This window comes from Gopherus flavomarginatus, chromosome 1, assembly GCF_025201925.1.
Source record: "Gopherus flavomarginatus isolate rGopFla2 chromosome 1, rGopFla2.mat.asm, whole genome shotgun sequence".
Classification (NCBI taxonomy): domain Eukaryota; kingdom Metazoa; phylum Chordata; order Testudines; family Testudinidae; genus Gopherus; species Gopherus flavomarginatus.
Window position 1 is genome coordinate 104,493,469 of NC_066617.1, and position 20,756 is coordinate 104,514,224.

Sequence of the window (20,756 nt, forward strand, 5' to 3'; positions counted from 1 at the left end):
AGGTCTAGAAAACATGAGCTATCAGAGAAGATAGAAAAAAATGGGCTTGTTTAGTCTGGAGAAGAGAAGACTGAGAGGGGACATAATAATATTTTTCAAGTACATAAAAGGTTGTTACAAGGAGAATGGAAAAAAATTGTTGTTCTTAGCCTCTGAGGATAGGAAAAGAAGCAATGGGCTTAAATTGCAGCAAGGCCGGGTTAGGTTGGATATTAGGAAAAACTTCCTGTCAGGGTGGATAAGCACTGGAATAAATCACCTAGGGAGATGGTGGAATCTCCATCACCGAGGATTTTTAAGAGCAGGTTGGACATAACCTTCAGGGATAGTCTAGATAATACATAGTCCTGCCTTGAGTGCAGTGGACTGGGCTAGATGACCTCTTGAGGTCCTTTCCAGTTCTATGATTCTATGAAGGCTGACATGAGGATTGGAAGCTTCACCTACAAACACAGCGTGCCAGGTTTCCATAGTTCTTTACTGTAAACAGGCCCAAACTATGCCAGTTAGATACCAATCTACATTCTTGTTATGGTAATTCTCCCTGAAGTAGTACACAGTGCCTTTGAATCTGGGGAATTTGCTGTGTGTCAGACTCCTGTTTTTTCCAAAGGAATTTGGAGTGACACAGTGTCGCAGTGCGCAACTCACCACTTCAGCGTCTCCTGCTGGTCGTCCAGGGAATTAGCTCGCCAGCCTCCGGAGTGCCCTCTTCAAGCCAGTGTCCCGCTTGCCGCTGGCCCCTGTGTCCCTCCCAGGCCCCAGTGCCCCTTTATCTGGGGTGCTGCCCCCTGGGAATAAACCCCCCAGTCTCAGGGTCTCCCCTCCCTAGGGAACCCCCACTTCCTATCCCCAACTTGCCTCAGTGTAAGGCTACTGCCAGTCAGCAACTAGCCCCTGCATCTCGGGGCAGACTGCAGTGTCAGCCACTCATCATAGGCAAGGCCTGCTGCCTCTCTCTGCAACCCAGTGCCTCTATGGGGCCTTGGACAAGGCCCTGCAGCCTGGGGAGTTGCCAGCCTGGAGCTCTCCAGCCCCTCTGGCCTTTCCCCAGCCTTGCCTCACTCTAGGCAAGCTGAGCTTCCCAGCAGCCAGGCCCCTCTCTCTTTGAAGGCAGAGAGAGACTGTGTGTGTTTCTGGCCTACCGCCCTCTTATAAGGGCCAGCTGGGCCCTTATTAAGCCAGGTACAGCTGTGGCTCCTTCCCAATCAGCCCAGCTTTCAGAGCTGCAGCCCTCTCCAGGACTGCTTTTACCCTTGCAGCCCTCTTTAAGGGCTGATTTCAAGCCCTTCAGGACAGAAGCAGGTGACTATCCCGCTGCACATGGGAACAGAGGAAACTGTCATCAAAGACTCAAAAGGCAGCAGTCAGATTATAGGACTTAGAAGAAAGAAGCCAGCTCGTCAGATGCCCCTCACAAAACATGTCCTGAGTGAATAAGCAAAAGCTACAAGAGAAAGAAGTGAAGATAAAGTCCACAAAACAAATCCTTGGCTGTGCACTGAAGAGGGATGAAGACTATGTTACAGCTTTACCAACTATATCATCAACAATATGACAAACCCATTTGACCCTGAATCACAACCAGAGGTGCTTATCAACATATCTACTAGACTTCTTGTAACATTAAATGTACAAGAGTCTCTACTGAAAATAGGAGATGCTGGTGAAAAACAAATGGAGAGATTTAGGAGAGGTACACGTCATTCTGATGGGATATGTACCTTCTTCAGCCCAGCCAAGAAAACTGGCATCAAAACATTTGCTAATATGGCCAAGAAGACCAAATTTAAGTCTGGCAAAGGAGGGCCACTTACAGCAACTATAAGTGCAGAACTTGTTTTTCCCAGGGCCCTATCTTTAGCAAGATGCAGAAATGATGTTTCAATGGCAATTGCCTCTTAGTCATCCAATAGAACCTGTGCCTATGACCCTCTTCCAAGCTGATGAAACAATGAGAATACACAAAGCTGAATTAGTGCATCAGCTGGAAACTCAAGCTGAAAGAATCCATGAGCTAAGAGCATGCAACAAAGAAACCACCTTATACATCAGAGATGCTATTGCTGTCATACAATGATGGCTGGAGACAAATAAATTCCACACATTCAGTGAACTGGCTGCTGAGTTCTTGAAGCAGGTCCTAGGATTTCACAAAGCTAATTCTGTAATTGAAGTCTCTGAGAGATATGACAACAGTAACACTATTAAAACTGCAGAAAGACAGAACTGGACAGGATCTAAGGTTGGGATTGGGTGGGGGGAAATCTGTGTTTAGTGTTGTCAAAACAAAAGGAACTTACCTCATCAGAGATCTTGCCAAATTGGGAGAGTGTGACAGACAAGCCACAGTTTCCACAGCAAGGAAGTTGGTAGCAGTGCTGTATGACCAGCACGAGAAAGGAGACCCACATTGCTTCTGGCTCAATGTAGCCATCAGATAGGACAAGTCATCGGCCAAACTCCCACCACACAAGGACAGTTTTGAAGAGTATGTCAAAAGAGCATCTTGGCAGACAAAGATTTGGATGTCTTGACACACACAGGTAAACCAGATATTGGATCATCATTGCAACATGGATGAGCAAATGTGGATGATGAGCTACTTCTTGTATTCTCCAAGGGCCAGCGGCATCTAAGCTTCTTCAAAACTGTATCTGTGCCTGTAACAGTAGGGGTCGCTGCACAATCAACTGCCTGTAGTCAGAACAATCTTCCCTGCACTGAACTGTGTGTATGCAAGGCAATGAAGACTGGGTAACCAATGGACTCTTGACAGAAATCATAACAAACAAGATAATGATAATGATGTTGACTAGAAATGTCATCAGTGCTATTATAGTTCAATGATACCTGTACTAATTTATTATTAGATTTTGCTTTAGCCTTTAGATTGTTGTCGTGATGCTTTGAAATCAATTTTTATGTCTTGAAATAATAACAGAAACAAATGCAAATATTTCAAAGTGGCCATTTTAATGTGTTGATGGTGTCATTGTTTACCCCCGTTTCTATGGTAATGGCACCACTTGACGGCTCCCCATCACATGTTATCTTAAGGTAGGCATAATAAGCTTTCAAATTATGTAAGATGTGCTTGTATGTAGAGTGGGTACATTAAGTTGACAAAATTGGTGGTCACTGCTGCTCGCCCATAGAAGGGTATGTTTTTAAAGTGTTCAAACATATTGCACTCTAACTGCTCTCTGTACACTCTATTGATGCATTCTAAAAGGTCCCTAGGTCACATTAACACAAACTAGGTACTTTTTGGAATGTGCCAGCAGGGTCTACACAGCACAGCTGGGTGCTTTGCAGATCATACCCCTCTGGTGCTCTCTGCCACACCAGTCCCAGTCTCCACTCTTAAGGCATCTCATCTTAGTCCCAATCTTCTTGCCCAGCAAATCCTAGGCCTGGTCTACTTTAGAACGTTGTTTTGTCTTAACTATGTCAGTCAGGGGTGGGTAAAAAATCCACACCCCTAAGTAGTGTAGCAAAGCCAACTTAAGTCCCCTGAAGACAGCACTAGGGGAGGTGAATTCACTACATAAATGGGAGAATCCTGCCTCTCTGTTTAGTAGTGTCTATACTGAAGCCCTGCAGAGGTGCAGCAGTGCCACTGCAACATTTTAAGAGTAGACGAGGCCTCAGTCTTACCCCTCTGGACTCCCTGGACCAGTTTCAGTCTTCTTGCTCATCTAATCCCAGTCTCTCCCCATTTCAACTCCCAATTTCCCCTCCCACCCACACCATCAGCCTCCAGTCTCAGTCTCACCCATGTAGTCTCCTTGTCCTAATCTATTCCCTCTGCCCCATTTCAGGTCCCCTCTGCATTTGAAACAGACAGCTTCCTCCTTTATGCTGCCTAGGCCCAGCAAGGTGGGCACTGAGAGAACAGGAGAGACAGTCTTTGATATCTGTACTTCTCCATTACCAGGATTTCTCAGACCACCTAAAGCTATCTGGAGTTACTGGGTAATCGGGAGGTTGTGATTAATTACCTGTGCAGTAACAGGGCAACAGAGGGAAGCATGAATGAGGGTGAATTTGCTGCTGCTCCTTTCATCGTGCTCAGAAGGGATATAGGTCACCAGACAGGGAAGATTCCAGGGCAGTTTGAAGGCATTAGGTCACAGAGGCAAGCTTTCCCATGGCCCCTGGGCAGAACACAGTGACTGGAGGCAGCTAGCAGAGTCTGACTGGAACCTGCCAGTGCCTTCGGGCCTGGCACCTAAGGTGCCTATAGCACTTGTCTGGCAAGTGGCACACAGACCATGCCACTAAGGATGATTTCAGGACAAAGGTTGGTGCTGCAGAGTTGCCAAGACCTCCCACAGGGCGGACAATTACAAGGATTTCTATGCTGCTGTTAGCGTGACTCTTGCAGCTCGTAAAAGAAAGATAAGCAGTTTCTGTCTTGTTATCCTCCACACTCTCTCCTAGGAGGTGCCATTGATATACACAATATAATTTCTTCATTTGGTATTTTGCAAGAATATTTTCTGACTGTGTTAAAGGATGTTTGCACACCGGTGCACATCGGTCTTATGTGCTTGAGGTTTCCAATTTTTCCACCTACTCTCCAGAATAAGTCTCACTAACCCCTTCCCGTCTTGGACAGTTTAACTGGGCTTTAGGAGTAAAGAATTTTACATAGCGTCTCAAAAGAAAAGAAAAGACCACAACAAGAAGTTACACTCCTGCCACTTTCAATATTTCCATCAGTACAATTGTGCTAATTAAGAAATGTCTGATAAATTCCCTCATTTAAAACACAGCTGAATGTCACTATCTCAGCATCTTCCCAGGAAGATTTGGAGTCTTGTATTATCTATTATTGTCGTCACTGCAAATTCAGAGGGAAGCAGTAATGATCCTGCAATATTTATTTTCCAAGAAAGCTGCTTTTATCATGAAGTTTTCATTTTGTTTTGCATGACTGGCCCCAAGTATAAAAAGACACATTTACATTTTCTAAGCATGACTCAAAATGACTCTGAACTTGACTCTTTGTCTTATGCCCTGTTACGTGGTAAAATAAAAGTCAGTGTAAAAACTCTTGAGCCCTTTAAAGTGCTCTCCTCATCAGTACTCTGCAAAGCTTTTGCATTCCAGAGGGTGTCCATCTTCAGTGATGACTGGTAGCAGCTCCAGCAGAAATTGTTCTAGAAAAGTCAGAAGAGGTTCTCTCCATTCAGATATATTGGCAGACTGAGGATCTGCATTTTGTGTGAAATTCAGCCCGGGTCGAGGACCAGAGCTCTGTGATTCACTTAAGCCCTCAATGGGGAATAGACATTGTGCAGGCTCTCCACAAAGCAATGAATCTCGAATCTTTCACCATCGGGTAAGCATGTCCACACATGGAAACTTGGACACAGCTTGAGGAATTCAGTAAGAAGTCTTCACCTTCTGTTGTATGCAGGCTATTAACATCTCCCACACTCCTAATCCTGGTACATGCACGGGCCTGCCTGTGATTTTGTTATGGTGTTTGGCTAGTTGTGGAAGGGACAGAGGAGCTCTCTGAGCTTGATACAGAGCCCTATAAGTTGGGAATATACAGAATGGCTATTGCTTTGGAACAGGAGCATTGTGAGGCTGTGTTAAAGTTTGTAAAGTGCTCCAAGATCTTTAAAAAATTGTGCTATGTCACTGTTTATTATTTTCATTGGTCAGCATTATTCCGAGGCTTTGACACATTTGTTATGTTCTAGTTCAAAAATTGTCTGTCTTTCCAAACCCAGGAAATTGTTGTCCTGTGAGACTAGCAATTAGCTTGGTGAAGGAAAGTTAGCTTTCCTTGACATATCTAGGCCATTGACATAGAATAATAGGAATCAAAGATAGAAAGCTAATTAGATCACCCATCCAGTTATTATTGATATTATTGATTCCTAATAATAGGAATCAAAGATTAGAAACCTAATTAGATCATCCATCCAGTCCTTCTCCCTTTAGAACTTATTTTCCAGGTTTTAAATGCATTATGTTTTAAATGCATGTTTTAAGGTTTTAAATGCATTATGTTTTAAATGCATAAATGGAAATATGTGAGAGATCATATAACCATACAACACTATCACATTTGCAATGAAGATCTATTCCCTCAGGAAACAGATTCTAGCAGTTGGATTCCAACTGCTTTTGAAAAAAAAAATTATTGCAAATTTAGACTAGTCCTTAAAACTCAAATAAACAAACTGGAAAGTGACCTACCCGTGTTCCTCTCTGTGGGGGTAAACAGGTATCCTGTGTGTGACAGAAGAAGAAGGCACATGAGGACTTCTCATGCAGGGCAGCTGTTGCGAGTTTTCAGCAGGTGACCCAGCAGCTGTTGTCACAGTGTACGTGAGTGACCATGTATAGGACTGCATAGCCCCTGCAGAACAAACAAAGTTGACATTCATAGTTAGCATGAGCTGTACTCCTTTGAAAAGATCCATTTTGAAACAGCCAGTAAAGAGCAATCTAATAAGGTGATGCCAATGAAGAATATCAACCAAAGGAGGCAAATAAAAATGGGTATAGTGCAGTGGGTCTCAAACTTTCCTATAGCAAGCCTCTGAGTGTGACCCCACTTATAAATTAAAAACATTTTTTTATATATCTAACATCATTATAAATGCTGGAGGCAAAGCAGTATTTGAGGTGGAGGCTGACAGCTCACGACCCCCCATGTAATAACCTTGTGACCCCTGAGGGGTCCCAACCCCCAGTTTGAGAACCCCGGTATAGTGATAGCAGTAAAACACCCATTTTTGAAGAACACTTGAATAGGTACAAATAGGTGAGCTAGAATATTGGATAGTGGGAGACAACCCAGGCACAACTAGCATTTTTAAAATATAGCAGGATGTGAATAATCAATGTAATGCTGCAATTTGTGCTTATAAACTTTTGGGCAGGGACTGTCTTTTTGACCAGTTTGTACAGCACCTAGCACGCTGGGGTCCTGGTCCATGACTAGGGCTCTTAGGCACTACAGTAATACAAATAAATAAATATAATATAATATACAAAATACAGGACATGGCTTAGAGCTGGGAGAACAGGACTAGCACAAAACATTGCATAGACATTATGGGCCAAATCCTGAGCCCCTCTCTGCAACAGAGTGGAGCTCATGTTGGCCGACTTGATCTTCAGGATGATCAGGGCTGGTGTAGTAGGAAGAACGGTCAGGGCCCTTGAGGGCCTAGAAGAGGGTTGAACTAAGGCAAATGAACTCCCTGCAGCCTGACTTGGCTTTCATCTACCCACCAATCTAAGTTCTTATATGGTCCCCATCACTGTGGTATCAGATCGGCTCCCAAAATAATAAGTGCACACTTGGAGACGTTCCCCTCTCTCTTTCCGCTAGTCAGCAGGGACTAGGCTCTGTTGACTTCATTAATGTGGTTCTATTATAGGAAGGTTAAGGCAAAGAAGTGCGTTTTGGATTTTGCTCTGAAAATGCTGAAGTTTTTAGTCAGCCTGGTCTCTTCCAGGTGGGAACTCCAGATTTATGCGCCAGTTCCTGAGAAACCTTGCCCTCTCTATGTGACTCCCATCCTTGAGGTTGGTGGTCTCATATTTCTGGGGTAAAATAATTGTTGTGGATGAGGGCCAAAATCTTGAATTTGACCCAGTATAGAACAAGGAGCCAATGAAGATAGCAGAATAGAGGTCACCAGGTGCTTTCAGCTCTCTTTCTCCAGCTAAAAAAGGGAATGGACTAGAGTTTCAGGAGCTGATTTGGATTTTCCTTCAATACCTCTGGGACTTCAGTTGTGTGACAGGACCTAATTCAGAGAAGCAAGTTATTGTGTTGTCAGCTCTGTGTACATTGTATGGCTCTTGGTGAATGGAGAAGCAGTCTCAGATGTGGGTGATTTTCTTCAGAAAGTCAGGCAGATAGTTTTTTATAGTGGGAAGTACTCAATTCTGGGACTGAAGTGGGACACCCTGTGCTAAACAAGGTGATTCATAGACTGAAACACTCCAGCAGTTTGTGACTTTATGGCTGCTAAGGTGGAGAAGAGGTGGGAGTTCTTTGCATATTTCTTGCCTGAGGGTAGGTTCACAAGAATTGCTTGTGCTACAGCCTGTCCGCATTTGCTTCTGTTCTCCATCACTAACACTTGAATTTTCGTCCTTTCTACTGTTACAGGTTTGCAGAGAACCACTGAGATCTATGGGAGCAATGATGAGGGTGCAGGCATTCCAGTGCTAGAACATCAATGGTTGTGTTTAATGAGTGGTCACAGTGACTCAACATAGCTTCTATCCTACGGCATTTTGGTGGGGTGGAATTACCTGCAAGCATGTTTTGGACTTGACTGGATCCAGGCCATTACAGCGGCTTCCTTTTTGTCTGGAAACCAGCCTGAAGGAGGTGATGGTCAGTCCAGCATAGGAGTCATTTCTTGTGTCTCCTATATCAGGTCAGGTTCCCCTTTTTAAGTGAGAAGAAATGATCCAATAGTCACGGTTGGGCTCAAAATCAATGAATCTATAGCCAAGTCCCATTCAAAATTCAGGTCCAAAGCATGACCTGCTCCGTGTGTAGAGCCCGATGTTACCTATGAGAAACTAAAAATGGAAAATGTGGTGAAGAGGTTTTAGGCCATTGCATTGGAGGGGTTGTCAATATGGCTGCTGAAATCTCCCAGGACTATCATCGGAACGTCTTCACCATGCCTGACAGCAGCACCTCAGGCTGCTGCTCTAGGAAAGGCTGGAAGGTCTGAAGACTAGTAGCTTGCATACAGTGGACTTGTCTCTGGATTTGCAGAGCAGCTGACTATTGAAAGATTTTGTGTCAAGGAGGCCTCTCTTGCATTTGAGGCTGGACTGGGAAAGGATGACTACGCACTCCTTCTCTCCCTTGTGGAGGGAATGCACTAGCTTTCACAGGGTGACCTGTACATGAAGAGAGAGGGGGAGGAGTGGCTCAGATTTGGAAGATCTCAATTTCCTGTTGGAGGAAGAAGAATGCTGCAGGATACATGTATGTATTTATGTGTTAAGGGAGGACATCAGCCAGACCCCTCCAATACATTGTGGCAGGGCAAAAGGTAGGAGGAGAGGCAATTGAAGAGATTGTGGTTGTTTCATTTTTTAAAACACCAGCCACTGGAACCCCAATCCCACAGCTCTTACACAATCAATCTCATTGGCTTCAATGGGCCGCAAGACTGGAATCCAGCAGACAGCCTTTTTTAGCTGCTGTACCCACTTAACTGAACTGAACGTAAAACAATAGTGGTTGAGTGATTTGATAGCACTTTGTTCTTCCTTGTGTTTTCAGCCTTCAGGATTTGAATAAACTTAGAAAGTTCTTTTACTTCATTTCACTTTATTTTTTTACTTTTTTTGCTTTTTTAAGACTGACTACATTGTTGAGAACATGACAGCAAGAGGCCCTCTGTAGGAAACACAATGTACAAATAGCTCTGCTAAAAGCCCAACAACAGCCCTGTTGTGCTATCATACAGCAAAGCCAAAAATACAAAGGAATTTCATGCATGGAAGTGTGATTTGCACTACAAACCCTTACTGTACTTGTTGGTGTGTGTGTACTACCATGAATAGAACCATATAGCCAGGCCGATTAGCTACTGCCCTGCCTCTTGTGCAATCATTTATACCAGTGCAAAGTCAATGCAAAGTGGCTGTAAAATGATACCATTTCACAGCCACTTTGCACTGGATTGCAAAGGTGCATGGCAACACTGAAGCACGCCCACAGATGTCAGTAGGAATCACAATAGTAAATATTATATTTGGTAGTAAACAATATTGTCAAGACCAAGTGTTCAGATTTCAGGAGTGAGGCTTGGTCTACACTACAGACTTATGTCAGTATAACTATGCCGCTCAGGGGTGTGGAAAATCCACACCCCTGAGCAATGTAATTTTGCCACCTAATCACTAGTGTAAATGGTGCTATGTTGATGATTCATAGCTACTGTCTCTTGGGGAGGTGGATTAATTACCCTGAAAGGAGAAGCTCTCCCATCGGCATAGGTAGTGTCTTCACTAAGTGCTATAATGGTGCAGCTGAATTGGTGCAGCTGTTCCACTGCATCGCTGTATGTGTAGCAAGCCCTTGGTCTCTCCAAAATCAGGAGAGTGGCTTACAAATCAGGTTTTTAAAATCTGATCTGTGGCTCTTTTCATTTGCTTTCTGGTGATGGATCCTTTAGGGTTTGCATTGTCAAGCTTTTCTCTGCAACCATGAGGGCTAGAAACTTACCTTTAAACAAAAAATAGCATTCTCATGAATCCAGGAGCTGGAGCTTTAAGTAAAAGCACCAACTATCATGAGACTCTTGATAAAACATGAGAACTGGCAACACTCACTAAGAGTTTACAAGAGCAGCCCAAATGGAGAATTAATACCAAGTCAGCACCCTGTGGAATAGTGTACAGTACTATTGAAATGAACCTTTAATTCAAATATACATTCCCTTGTAACTGAGAGGAAGGCAGTGGAGGTGGAGAAATAATTAGTTATCTATTAGCAAACATTTACAATGCAGAATTTCTGTAAGCCAGTTCAGGTTCTTCTAACAGCAACTGCATTAGCAAATGAGTAATACCAGGCTTTAAGAGAGGACTGCAGAGTCAACCATATACCCATCACTTTTGTTATAATATTGTTGTAATTTGACCAATCATTAATCTGGCCTTTGTAATTTAGAAAGAATTAGGGCTAATTATCCTTTTAAACTTTCAGTAATTTAACAGAAAAATTTAAATAAAATGTTAACTGGGCATGCCAAATGTTTTACACCAGAGCAATCTATAAAGGATTTACCTTACTTTAGTTAGGTGTCATCTAATCACAGTGATTTAATTTGCTGCTTTTGTGTTTAGCCATTGAGTGCATGCAGAAAGTTTAAAAAGCAAGTTTAATAGTTAACTTTTATTGCCAGTGCCACAAGCAGCAAAGACTTAATGACACCTTAAATTGGGGAACTGCAAGCTATTGGCAACCAACCAGATTAGTTTTCTAGTTGTACAATGCATTTCCACACTGCTACATTTACCTAAATAAAAAAAAAATTAAAGAAAGGCAACACAGTAACTATTAAATATATCTCAAGAGAATTGCTGGTTAGAGCCACATATCTGGAGCAAATACGCAGAATTAAAAAACAAACAAAAGAAAATACATTGAGAATTTTATACTTCATCCCGCAAATCCTCATCTGGTATAAATATACATAACTCCACTGAGCTGGAGTACTCACATTTTCAAATATTTTGATTTTTACCTTACATGCTGTGTAAGCACTAAGGCCTGGTCTATACTTAAGCATTTTATAAATACAACTATTTTGAGTAGGGGTGTGATTTTTTTACTAACATAGTTGTACTAATACAAGCCCTAGTACAGATTCAGTTAGACTAGTATAAAGGTGAGACTGCACCTAAAACTTAGGTCAACATAGCTATGTCACTCAGGGCTGTGAAAAATGTTGTGCCCTGTACAATGTAGTTAGGTTGACCTAATCTCTACTGTAGATGCAGTCTCTTGAGGGGATGGATTTACTACAGCAGTGGAAAAATCCCTTCTGTTGCTGTAGCAAGTGTCTACACTTCAGTGGTGTAGCTGCTGTGCCATTGTAGTGCTTGTAGTGTAGACATGCCCACCAGTATATCATATTCCCCTTCCTGAACTGAAATAAACTTTAGGCTTTATAGCTATAAATAAGCATTTTTATACTGGAATAACTGCATCCACAGTAGGGGCATTTTGCTACTTTATATTTATCTGTGCTAGTGTAGTTAATGAGGAAAACCTTTCTAGTGTAGACCAGCCCTCAGAATCGAGAAAAACATGGATATAAAGTATCTTTTACATTGTTATTAAAAAATATCCCCTTTTTATTTTATCATCAACATACATGAACTTTCCGCACAAATGCCTATTACATTGTTCACGTGTCTGAAATGTTATCTGCAGCGACATCACCACCAGTTTGGGGTAACTTTTTTGATGTCCCCTCTAATTTTTTTTAAAACTTCCTATGATATTTTTCTACAAACTGCAGAATATACCCTATATTAATTGCTACCCTAGAACTATGGCACATTGATGAGCCAAGCTGGTTTATAATAGGTCCACAGTGCACACAAAGTAAAATATAACCAGTTCCTGCAGCTGCAATGTTTCTGGTTCTGTGTTACTTTACTTATATGAACCCCTATTCACATAAGTTGAGTTCTAGACAAAAATTAAGATAACGGTGATTAAAATAAAGCTGAGCTCAATGGCCAGAGAGAAGCAGCCATTCTGCCAAACAAAAGACTATAGGGAGAAAATGGAGGAGGTGAGGAAATGAAGAGCTGGTGGAAAAAAAGGACTCTAATGATTAAAGATGAACTCTCTTGAGCAGAAAGGTCTTCCATGGAGGCTTAGCTAAGACAGGCTGTGGTAGAAATGCTCAGCTGGAGGTTTCCTTAGCCATAGTCTGTGTCTATCCTGAGGCTTCACCCTAGGAGTCCTCAGCCTTGGAGGGCCATAGCAGGAGAGAGACACTCACTCAAGCACCTTCATAACGTAATTAAAGTACAAATAAATTAACATAATGCCAGTGTGAGTCCCTTCCGTGTTTCCCCTATCTTACCACCTCAGACCATTCTCATTTTGTATGTCTTTCCTTTGAGGGGCAGCACAAGTTACCTGCTTTTCAATTTCTTGTTACTGGGGGAGGTTTTCTGGCCAGTGTTACGTAGGCAGCCCGACTAGATGATCACAATGGTCCCTTCTGGCCTTGAAATCTACGAATCAAATTATTCATAAAATCTATGTCTTAAATCTCTACTGGGGAGAGCACATAGATTGTGGCTTTATTCAAACAGTATTTTCTTTTATGCACTCCCTTCATGTCCAAGAACCACATGACTCTGGTCTTGTGGTCTTGCTGTTCAGGACATGGAATTGTCATATTTTCACACCAAATATAGTCTCTAAAGTCTCAAACAACAAGTAAACCTGAGGTTTCCGCAATACTATGTAGGCTTAAAATGCTCTTAAATCTATTGCAGCCACAAATACATACTGTGGTTCCTTGGGATGTCTTTAAAGGTATGAAAAAGATGTGGCAGAAACCTTTATTCGTCCTTTGACTACTGTCTGAGTCTCCAGGATGGTAAATTGCCACTTCCTGGAATTTTTGTTGAAGCTTTTGTTGCTAGAAGCCCTAGAGCCCTCCAAAAGTGAAAGTTATATCATTCATTTCACCACTGAGTAGCCAGGACAGCATTGGGTGCCTGGACTGTCTTCTGACAATCATTCAAATTCCTGACTCTTTTCCTGCATCTGGAGACTCAAAATAGGAAAACAAAATATTTTTGACCCCAGACACTCGAAGTTCATGACTGGCCCTGGCCACTACCTCCAGAATGTATAATCTGTCTTTCATATCAGAGAGCCCATGAGAGAAATTTAACATGCAGAATGTAAAGGCCCACTTGTGTACACCAAACTGCAAGCCAGTTGTGTGCCTACTGGTTCATTTTCAGCTCTTGGAATCCCTAGCCACAAACTGAGTATCTTCATGTATAAATTACTAATTAAGACTTTTTCATGCCCATTTGATACACAGTGTGTTCCTGAAACTGCTATAATTATATGTGCAATTATAGGTATGCAGTTGCATACAGGCCACAGGCCTCCATTTCCTAAATTCTGTCCTTGTAAGATGTTGAAAGGTACGAACAAAACATTAAAACAGAAAAGAAAACAAACCCTAGAGCAACTAAGCCAGATTTTTAAAGGATTTAGGCACCTGAAGATGCAGACAGGCTTCATTACAATTGGGAATTGAGAGTTGAGGTGTTTTTGAAAATCCCACTAAAAGTCTATATAGCTTTATAAATCTGGCCCATTCAAACGATGTCCATTTTTAGAGAAAGTGTGTGTTAAGTCATTGAGGGTTTTCTAAAGCACCGTTTCTCAAATGTGGCCACCAGGGGGTTTCCCTGCAGCCACGGCAGTTTCCTGGGTGGGTGAGGAAAGCATCAGCCCTTCCAAGTTCCCTGTAAGCTGTGTGGCTGTGCAGCAGCCTATTTAGCACTGCACAGGTGCTCAGGGAACCCACCTGGGGACCAGCTCCATATCCCTGGCCCGCCCCCTAGAGCCTGCACCCAGAGGCGGAGCCCTCACACCCCTGCACCTCAACCCTCTACCCCAGCCCGGAGCCCCTTGCCACTCCGAACCCCTCAGCCCCACCCCCATCACATGAATTTTGTTATGTGCACCAATATGAAGGTGATGTGTCAAACATCACCTCCATATTGGTGCACATAACAAAATTCATTCTGCACATGGGTGGGTAAAATTAGAGGGAACACTGCTCTTCCTCCCTCTTGCTGCATGCGCTGCTTCTCTGGAGACACAGGTGGGACACACAACACTTAAGGAGCAAGGTGAGAAGGCAGGGGTGGGTGGGTGAGGAGGTGAGCAGCGCGCCAACAGCAGAGTGAGGAGGCAGGTGGGCGAGGATGTCTTACCCTTACCTTCCCTCTTCTCCTCACAGGCGTGCTTGCCTTCTCCCCTCCTCAGACTCAAGCCACTCAGATCGGTTTTTCATTATTATTTGGACTTCTATTATGTCAAATTATTTTTAAATTTACTTCAGAATTGTTGTACAACCATTTTAACCAAAAAAGCAAAAGAAACAATAATAAAAAAAAAAGACAAGAACATGCAAAGCATCTCATTTGTGTTTCTATTCTGTTAGATCCAGTAAAGAATAAAGATAACTGTGCATTATTTTTATTATTGAATCCACAAAAAAAGCCCCAAACTGTACATAAATAGATTACAACGATTTGGATGTATATATGTGCATAATACTTTATTAATTTAGGAAAAATAAATAATTTTAGGAAAAAGTGTCCGTGTAGCCACCAGCAAGAGTTTGTGGCCTCACACTGAGGCCACCAAAAAATGTGTTGCGAGAAGCCCTGTAAAGTGCTATATTTAGAAAAGTCTCTTTAAAAGTATTGCTAGAAATATGCAATTTTAAACTGAGGTTTGAAAACATTTTGGAACAAAGTTGTGGCCCTGTTCTTCTAAGGGCCCTAGACATCTGCACAAAGTCCATAATGTATTGAGATATCCATCTGCTTTTACAAATTTATATCTTGATGCTCAGGAATCCATGCACACAGTGGATCCTTTTTCAATTGCACTGCACATCATGTTTGGCAAGATATAAAGAAACTATCTATTTACAATGATAAATACTGAACATATGCTGAGTCGTTTTGAGAGGGCTTCTTCAGAGATAAGGTCAGATCCTCAGTGGCTCTAAATTGACACATTGCTCACAATTTTTATTGCAGGCTTTTGGTTTTTTGACAGTTTTTTGGAAAAAAAAATGCAAGAACCAGCCATCCTTAGCCTACCTACCTGTTGTAGCTGCTATGCTAGCGTACTCTGGGGATTGACTGCTCACAGGTGAGGGTGCAGACGGCACTTCCACCAAGGTGGCAGATTTAGCTGGAGAGAATGGCACTGGGGAGGGAGTTGGAGGAGCAGGTTCTGTCAATATAATTTCTTCTCGTATTTCTGCTGAAGATTGGGAGACAGGTCATAAAAACGTTGTTAAATACGGCTCGTGGAACCCTATGAAACAAATCACTCAGAAAAGTAAATTTTAGATGTAAACCCTGGTTTGAGGAGGAATTACATAAAGCTGTCTTTATCTTAGGTATTTTCATGGCCCCATCTCTTGATCATTAACATGCTTATCCTCACAACATCAGTGTGAGATACTCTGTATGCCCATTTTACAGATGAGGAACTAAGGATAAATGATTTACCTAGGAAGTCTGTAGTGGAGCATAGATTTGAACCTGGATCTTCCAAATCACAGGCTAACACCCTAACAACTGGATCATCTTTCCTCTCCTAAACCTTAGGTGTCAAATTTAATCTATGCTAAAATGGATGGGTGAGCTTTTCAAAAACCAGCTAAGGGATTTAGCCATGCAAAACCCATTTAAAATAATTGTAGCTTCAGGGAGGGATGGAAGCTGGCTCCACTGACTCTATGCCTGTTAAGGACTCCTTCTCATCACATGCATACTGAACTGGGAGGTTACAGGTGGTCTCCACGCTGCTGGGGCTGTACTGAAGTACCTGAGAACACAGCACTGAGTATCTGGCATCTGTATTTCTATTGATAATGTAGATTTTTTTTCTTTGGAAGTTGAACATCGGTATATCATAAATAATAGCTTTGGCTTTAATCTTAACCAATGAAAATCACTCACCTTGATTCTCTTCTCAGATACAGTAGTGTAAAATCAGGAGTAACTCAACCAAAGACAGTGGACATAGTATTGTAAAGCCAGTGTAAGAGAGAGGGGGATCAAGACAAGTGTCACTTAAATGTGACTGTGGTTTTATAGGTTAGTTGATGTGAACATTCAGTACAAAACTCCCTTGCTGAAATCTCAAATACAGGTTTAGGAGTTGAAATTTTCAGACCTTCATAACTAAACTCAACAGTGACAACAATAAGCAGGCAGGCTAATTCAAAATCAATTTCAGGACACTCACTAACCAGAGAGGCTCATAATTGATTTGTCTGACATAACCACAGAGCTGAAAAATGACACGTTCCTTCTGGAAAGGCCTCATTAGGATGAATGGGGATAGGGAAATGCCCATATACAGAAATGGGTGAATAACAGAGAATAAAATTATAGAAGGCATGTAAGATACTGCTAAGGAAACAAACTCACCTGTGCTTCCTTCTCCTTTCATTGCCCTCATTAACTCATTAGCTCTCTCCTGACAATGCAGTGATTCTAACAGGTATAATACGTAGTCATCAAACATCAAGTGAATAAGGTGAAAAGACCCTGGGAATGAAATAATGTGAACAAACACAAAAGCTATTAATGGTCTCAATATTACTTATCACACAAATGATTACAGTATTATCAAAAAACAAACAAACAAAAACATCAAACCACTGAATACCACTGGCCCCTGTATAGTCCTGCTACTGAAGCATGTGTCTTACTGAGAAGTGAGTCATCTGTCAATGTTAAAGGCAAGTGAAGAGGGGAGGATGTTTGTGTGTCTAGGTTCTGAGTACCACAGTGTATTCATACCTGGATTTATACAGATGATGTGAATTCCGGGATCATTTCTCAGAAGTTAAATTTATGTCTCTGAGGTCCAGTTCCTGAGAAAAGTGTCCTGACAAATAATTATCATTTTGTAGTAATTATAAATCTTGAGGAAGTATTGCCTTTTGTACCAAGTTCTCTCTCCTATGTTCAAGCAAGTACTTACTAAGTCAGATGAGGTGGTCTGGGAAAGCAGGACATGAATCAAAATAATAAAAATCTATTCCCTGTCAAATGCACTAGCACGAAGTATTATGGAGCTAGCTGGACTGTGCATGGGGTCCTTAAACCAGAAAGATAAAGAGAGGGATACGGTGAAGGTCAGAAACTACAGTACCTGCACCCCAGCCTTCCTTCAGCATCTTCCCAGCAAGAGTCTGATTATCTTTTTGTTAGCATTCTTCAACTGACTGGGAATTCATACCATTTATATAGGACCTCTAAAGCCAGAACATTTTCTTCCCAACTCTCTGGTAATGTCATTAGTGGTGCTAAGAATCAAAGCCCATTATTCATGTAAGATAGGATGCCCAAAAACCTTAAAATAAGTTGCTTTAACAGGAAGCATTGTGTCAGTCAGGGTAGGTACAGTCTGGAGAATTTATAAATAAGGAACTTTCCCATTTTACATAATTATATCACTGGAGGTAAGTTATGTTTGTGGTTAGACTAACTAGGTTAAAAATTAAAAGTGTTAAGAATCATCACACTTTAGGATGTAAACTGATTACCTAGTTGAGAGCTGGGAATAAATATTTTGCTCTCACATCCTAGCATTGTACAGTTGGCCAAGAACAAGACAGCATACTTTTCTGCCTTTCTCTGAAGCATCAGATTACTGACAGATGTAGAATACTGAATGGGATAGACCAATGATATGTTCTGGCATTACAATTCCAAGCTACCTAAGACATCAGAGAAGGCATATGTCAGAATGATATCAATGAGACACTAAAAGACACTTTTAGTAAAAAAGTCCATCCACCTTTTCACTCCTTCACAGCTTAAGGGTTTTACCCAGTCTATTTGAATAACTTGACAGGTTTCCACTACTTCCCAAACATGTTAGCAGCAGTTGTGGGATGTCCCACGTGGAAATGCTGATGCCAGAGGTATCAACATTGCTTCAGCCAATCAAAGTAGCATCAATATCTCTGGCATCAGTCCTTCCACATGAGGCATCTGTCAAGTTATTAAGTACCACATTACTGTAGCTGGAATAGAAGAGTCCTGAATGTTTTAGCTTTGCCTATGATCTCCCAACATGAGGGACGGGCATCGCTATCTTTAATAACTATCAGTCTTGGAAGTTGCAAGCACATATCTTGGTGATTCCTGGCAAACCACTTCCTAGGAGGCAATTTGAGACATGCTATATAGACATAGATCTGGACAGGGAAAGAAGAATTTCCCATGTAATTTCAGGTCTCAGTTCAGTTCGAGAAATGTCAAGAATGCTATCACTGGGCAGATTCAGCAGTGTATAGAAGATAGGAAGCACAGAAGAAAATCAAGACAGATGACTTTGTCTGGAGAGATCTACTAGAAATGTATGATATATATATATATGTATTTTTAAACTAAATGCTTTTTCTTCCAAAACCAATCTTTTTGCAAAAATGAAAAAATCACAAAGACATGTTGACCCTCTTTTCTGTAATTTAAAAAATTTCCCAATACATTTTTTGTAAAAATTTAAATCACAACTTGTATTGATTTTTTAATCAAAATATCTTCAAATTTTTTCATTTACTAAAACCTATTCTTTGATAAACAAAAAATGTGCATAAACATCTAGATAACACTTTAGACAGAAGTTGCAATAAACTGGTTTTGTATAAAACAGAAGAATGGGTCTGTATCAACCACTGCAAAACAGAAACTTTGATATTTGGGGTTAATATTTTTCAACTGGCTGTATTATCTATATTATACAACAGAGCTGGGTGAATATTTCACCTTTTTTTCTTTTTTTTTTTTTTTGCAAAGAGTCACTCAGGTGAGAAATTTAACTTGCTCTTTTTATATTGGCTTTTCACTAATAATTAGTAAATTTTAGATATATTTATTTGGACTTGCACAGTACATTTAAAATTACCTATCAAAAGCTTTAGGTCCCTTTCGCAGGAGTGAACACAATCAGACTGGAAAAAAGTAAACCCACCAGCCACCCCAACACCAGAGAAAATAGCCAGCTGCAAAGAAATCAGAAATCAACTCCACCCATAGACCCCAAATTCCCCAACCACAAATACAAGCCCTCAACATACTCATCACTTCTCCAAACCTGGGAAAGGAGATGGCTTTCTTATTGTGCTCTGAATATCAATAGATTTGTCTATTTCAAATGTGGGGATAATGGGATGGTGAATTCCAAAACTGAGAGCCCCTCACAAAAGAATGTCCTGCCAATGGACCCCTTTCTTAAAAACCAAGAAGTGTCAGCTCACTAATTGCAAAGGTAGCAGCTGGGGACAGAGAGAGGCTCTCTCTCCCATAGTCAGGTCCTTGGTCACAGCCCAGGATCTGGCCCAAAACTTTCAAATTTCTTTACTGGTTTTTTACCAAACTTCTAAGACAAAATCCTTCCCTGGAATGGGATGCTACATACATAATTTAAGGATGATTGGTTTCTTTGGAGGAAGTTAGAGGAGGAGGTTGAAACTGAGCTTATATTGGGAAGCTTGTTTTTACCTTAACACATGTCTACAGCTGCTCCATAAATATGTGGTTCTTTGCTCATATATACTGTACAAGTGGAGTGTAGGAGAAACAGTCTGAAAGGCCCCATGTCATTATGCAATGCAATGCTATCTCGTAATTAGGTTTTCAAAGCAACTGTGCACACACTCTTCTTCAGTTGCGACAGCTCTAGTCTTTGTGTTCCATTCTCTCAATGCACGCATGTGTAACTTCCATTGTCATTCATGGGAGTTATGCACACACACTGGGGGGAGAACAGATGCTTTGTGTCCTTGGAGCAAAACCAAAACCCAAAACCATCAGACAGTTTTATAAATAGAACACATGCGTAGTGATGGGCAAATCTTTTTCCACTAGCAAATATAAAGGGCTTGATTCTCTACTTTTGTGATCATTTACACCTGTGCAAATCAAAACGGTATGCTTCACAGCCATCTTACAGAAATTAAAATGACTAATAAGGTGCAAGGTAGTGGAGAGCCTTAGCCAAGCTATGTAGCTGTTTAGTTTTATGAAGTTTTTGAACTGGAAGTTTGGTAAAAACTGCAAATGGAATAAGATAGCTATTTTCAAAATGCCTAACATCAGTTACAATGTTAGTAGAATCCTACTCTGTTTAGAAGTGTTATGAACACAATGAGCCTGATCGACCATTGTGTTAGTCCATTTTAATACTGATGTAACTCCACTAGGGTTCACCAGCGTAGAACTGGAGCATTATGCCCCAGAACAAGCCTGGTTCTCGTCTCACACAAGTTGTACATTGGTGTACCTCTGTTGACTGCAATGGAGTCATTACTGATCTGGACCAGAGGAAAATCAGGCCTAATATTCAGTGTTTCCAAGTCTCACAATTTTAATCACAAGTCTCACGATATTTGGTGTTCTTACTTCAAGACCCTGCT

General features: G+C 41.4%; 1 protein-coding gene across 3 annotated transcripts in view; it reads right to left on the reverse strand.

Moving 5' to 3' along the window:
• RFX4 (regulatory factor X4) overlaps positions 1–20,756 on the reverse strand; it is a 139,494-nt gene that overhangs the window by 22,662 nt on the left and 96,076 nt on the right. For 2 of the 3 annotated variants that reach the window (XM_050926413.1, XM_050926431.1), the window contains exons 14-16: positions 16,756–16,875; positions 15,416–15,577; positions 6,223–6,385 (exon numbers count right to left, since the gene is read on the reverse strand). In XM_050926413.1, coding sequence (XP_050782370.1) covers positions 6,223–6,385; positions 15,416–15,577; positions 16,756–16,875 — 445 coding nt within the window. The remainder of the gene's footprint in view (positions 1–6,222; positions 6,386–15,415; positions 15,578–16,755; positions 16,876–20,756) is intronic. The other variant, XM_050926421.1, reaches the window with a different exon arrangement.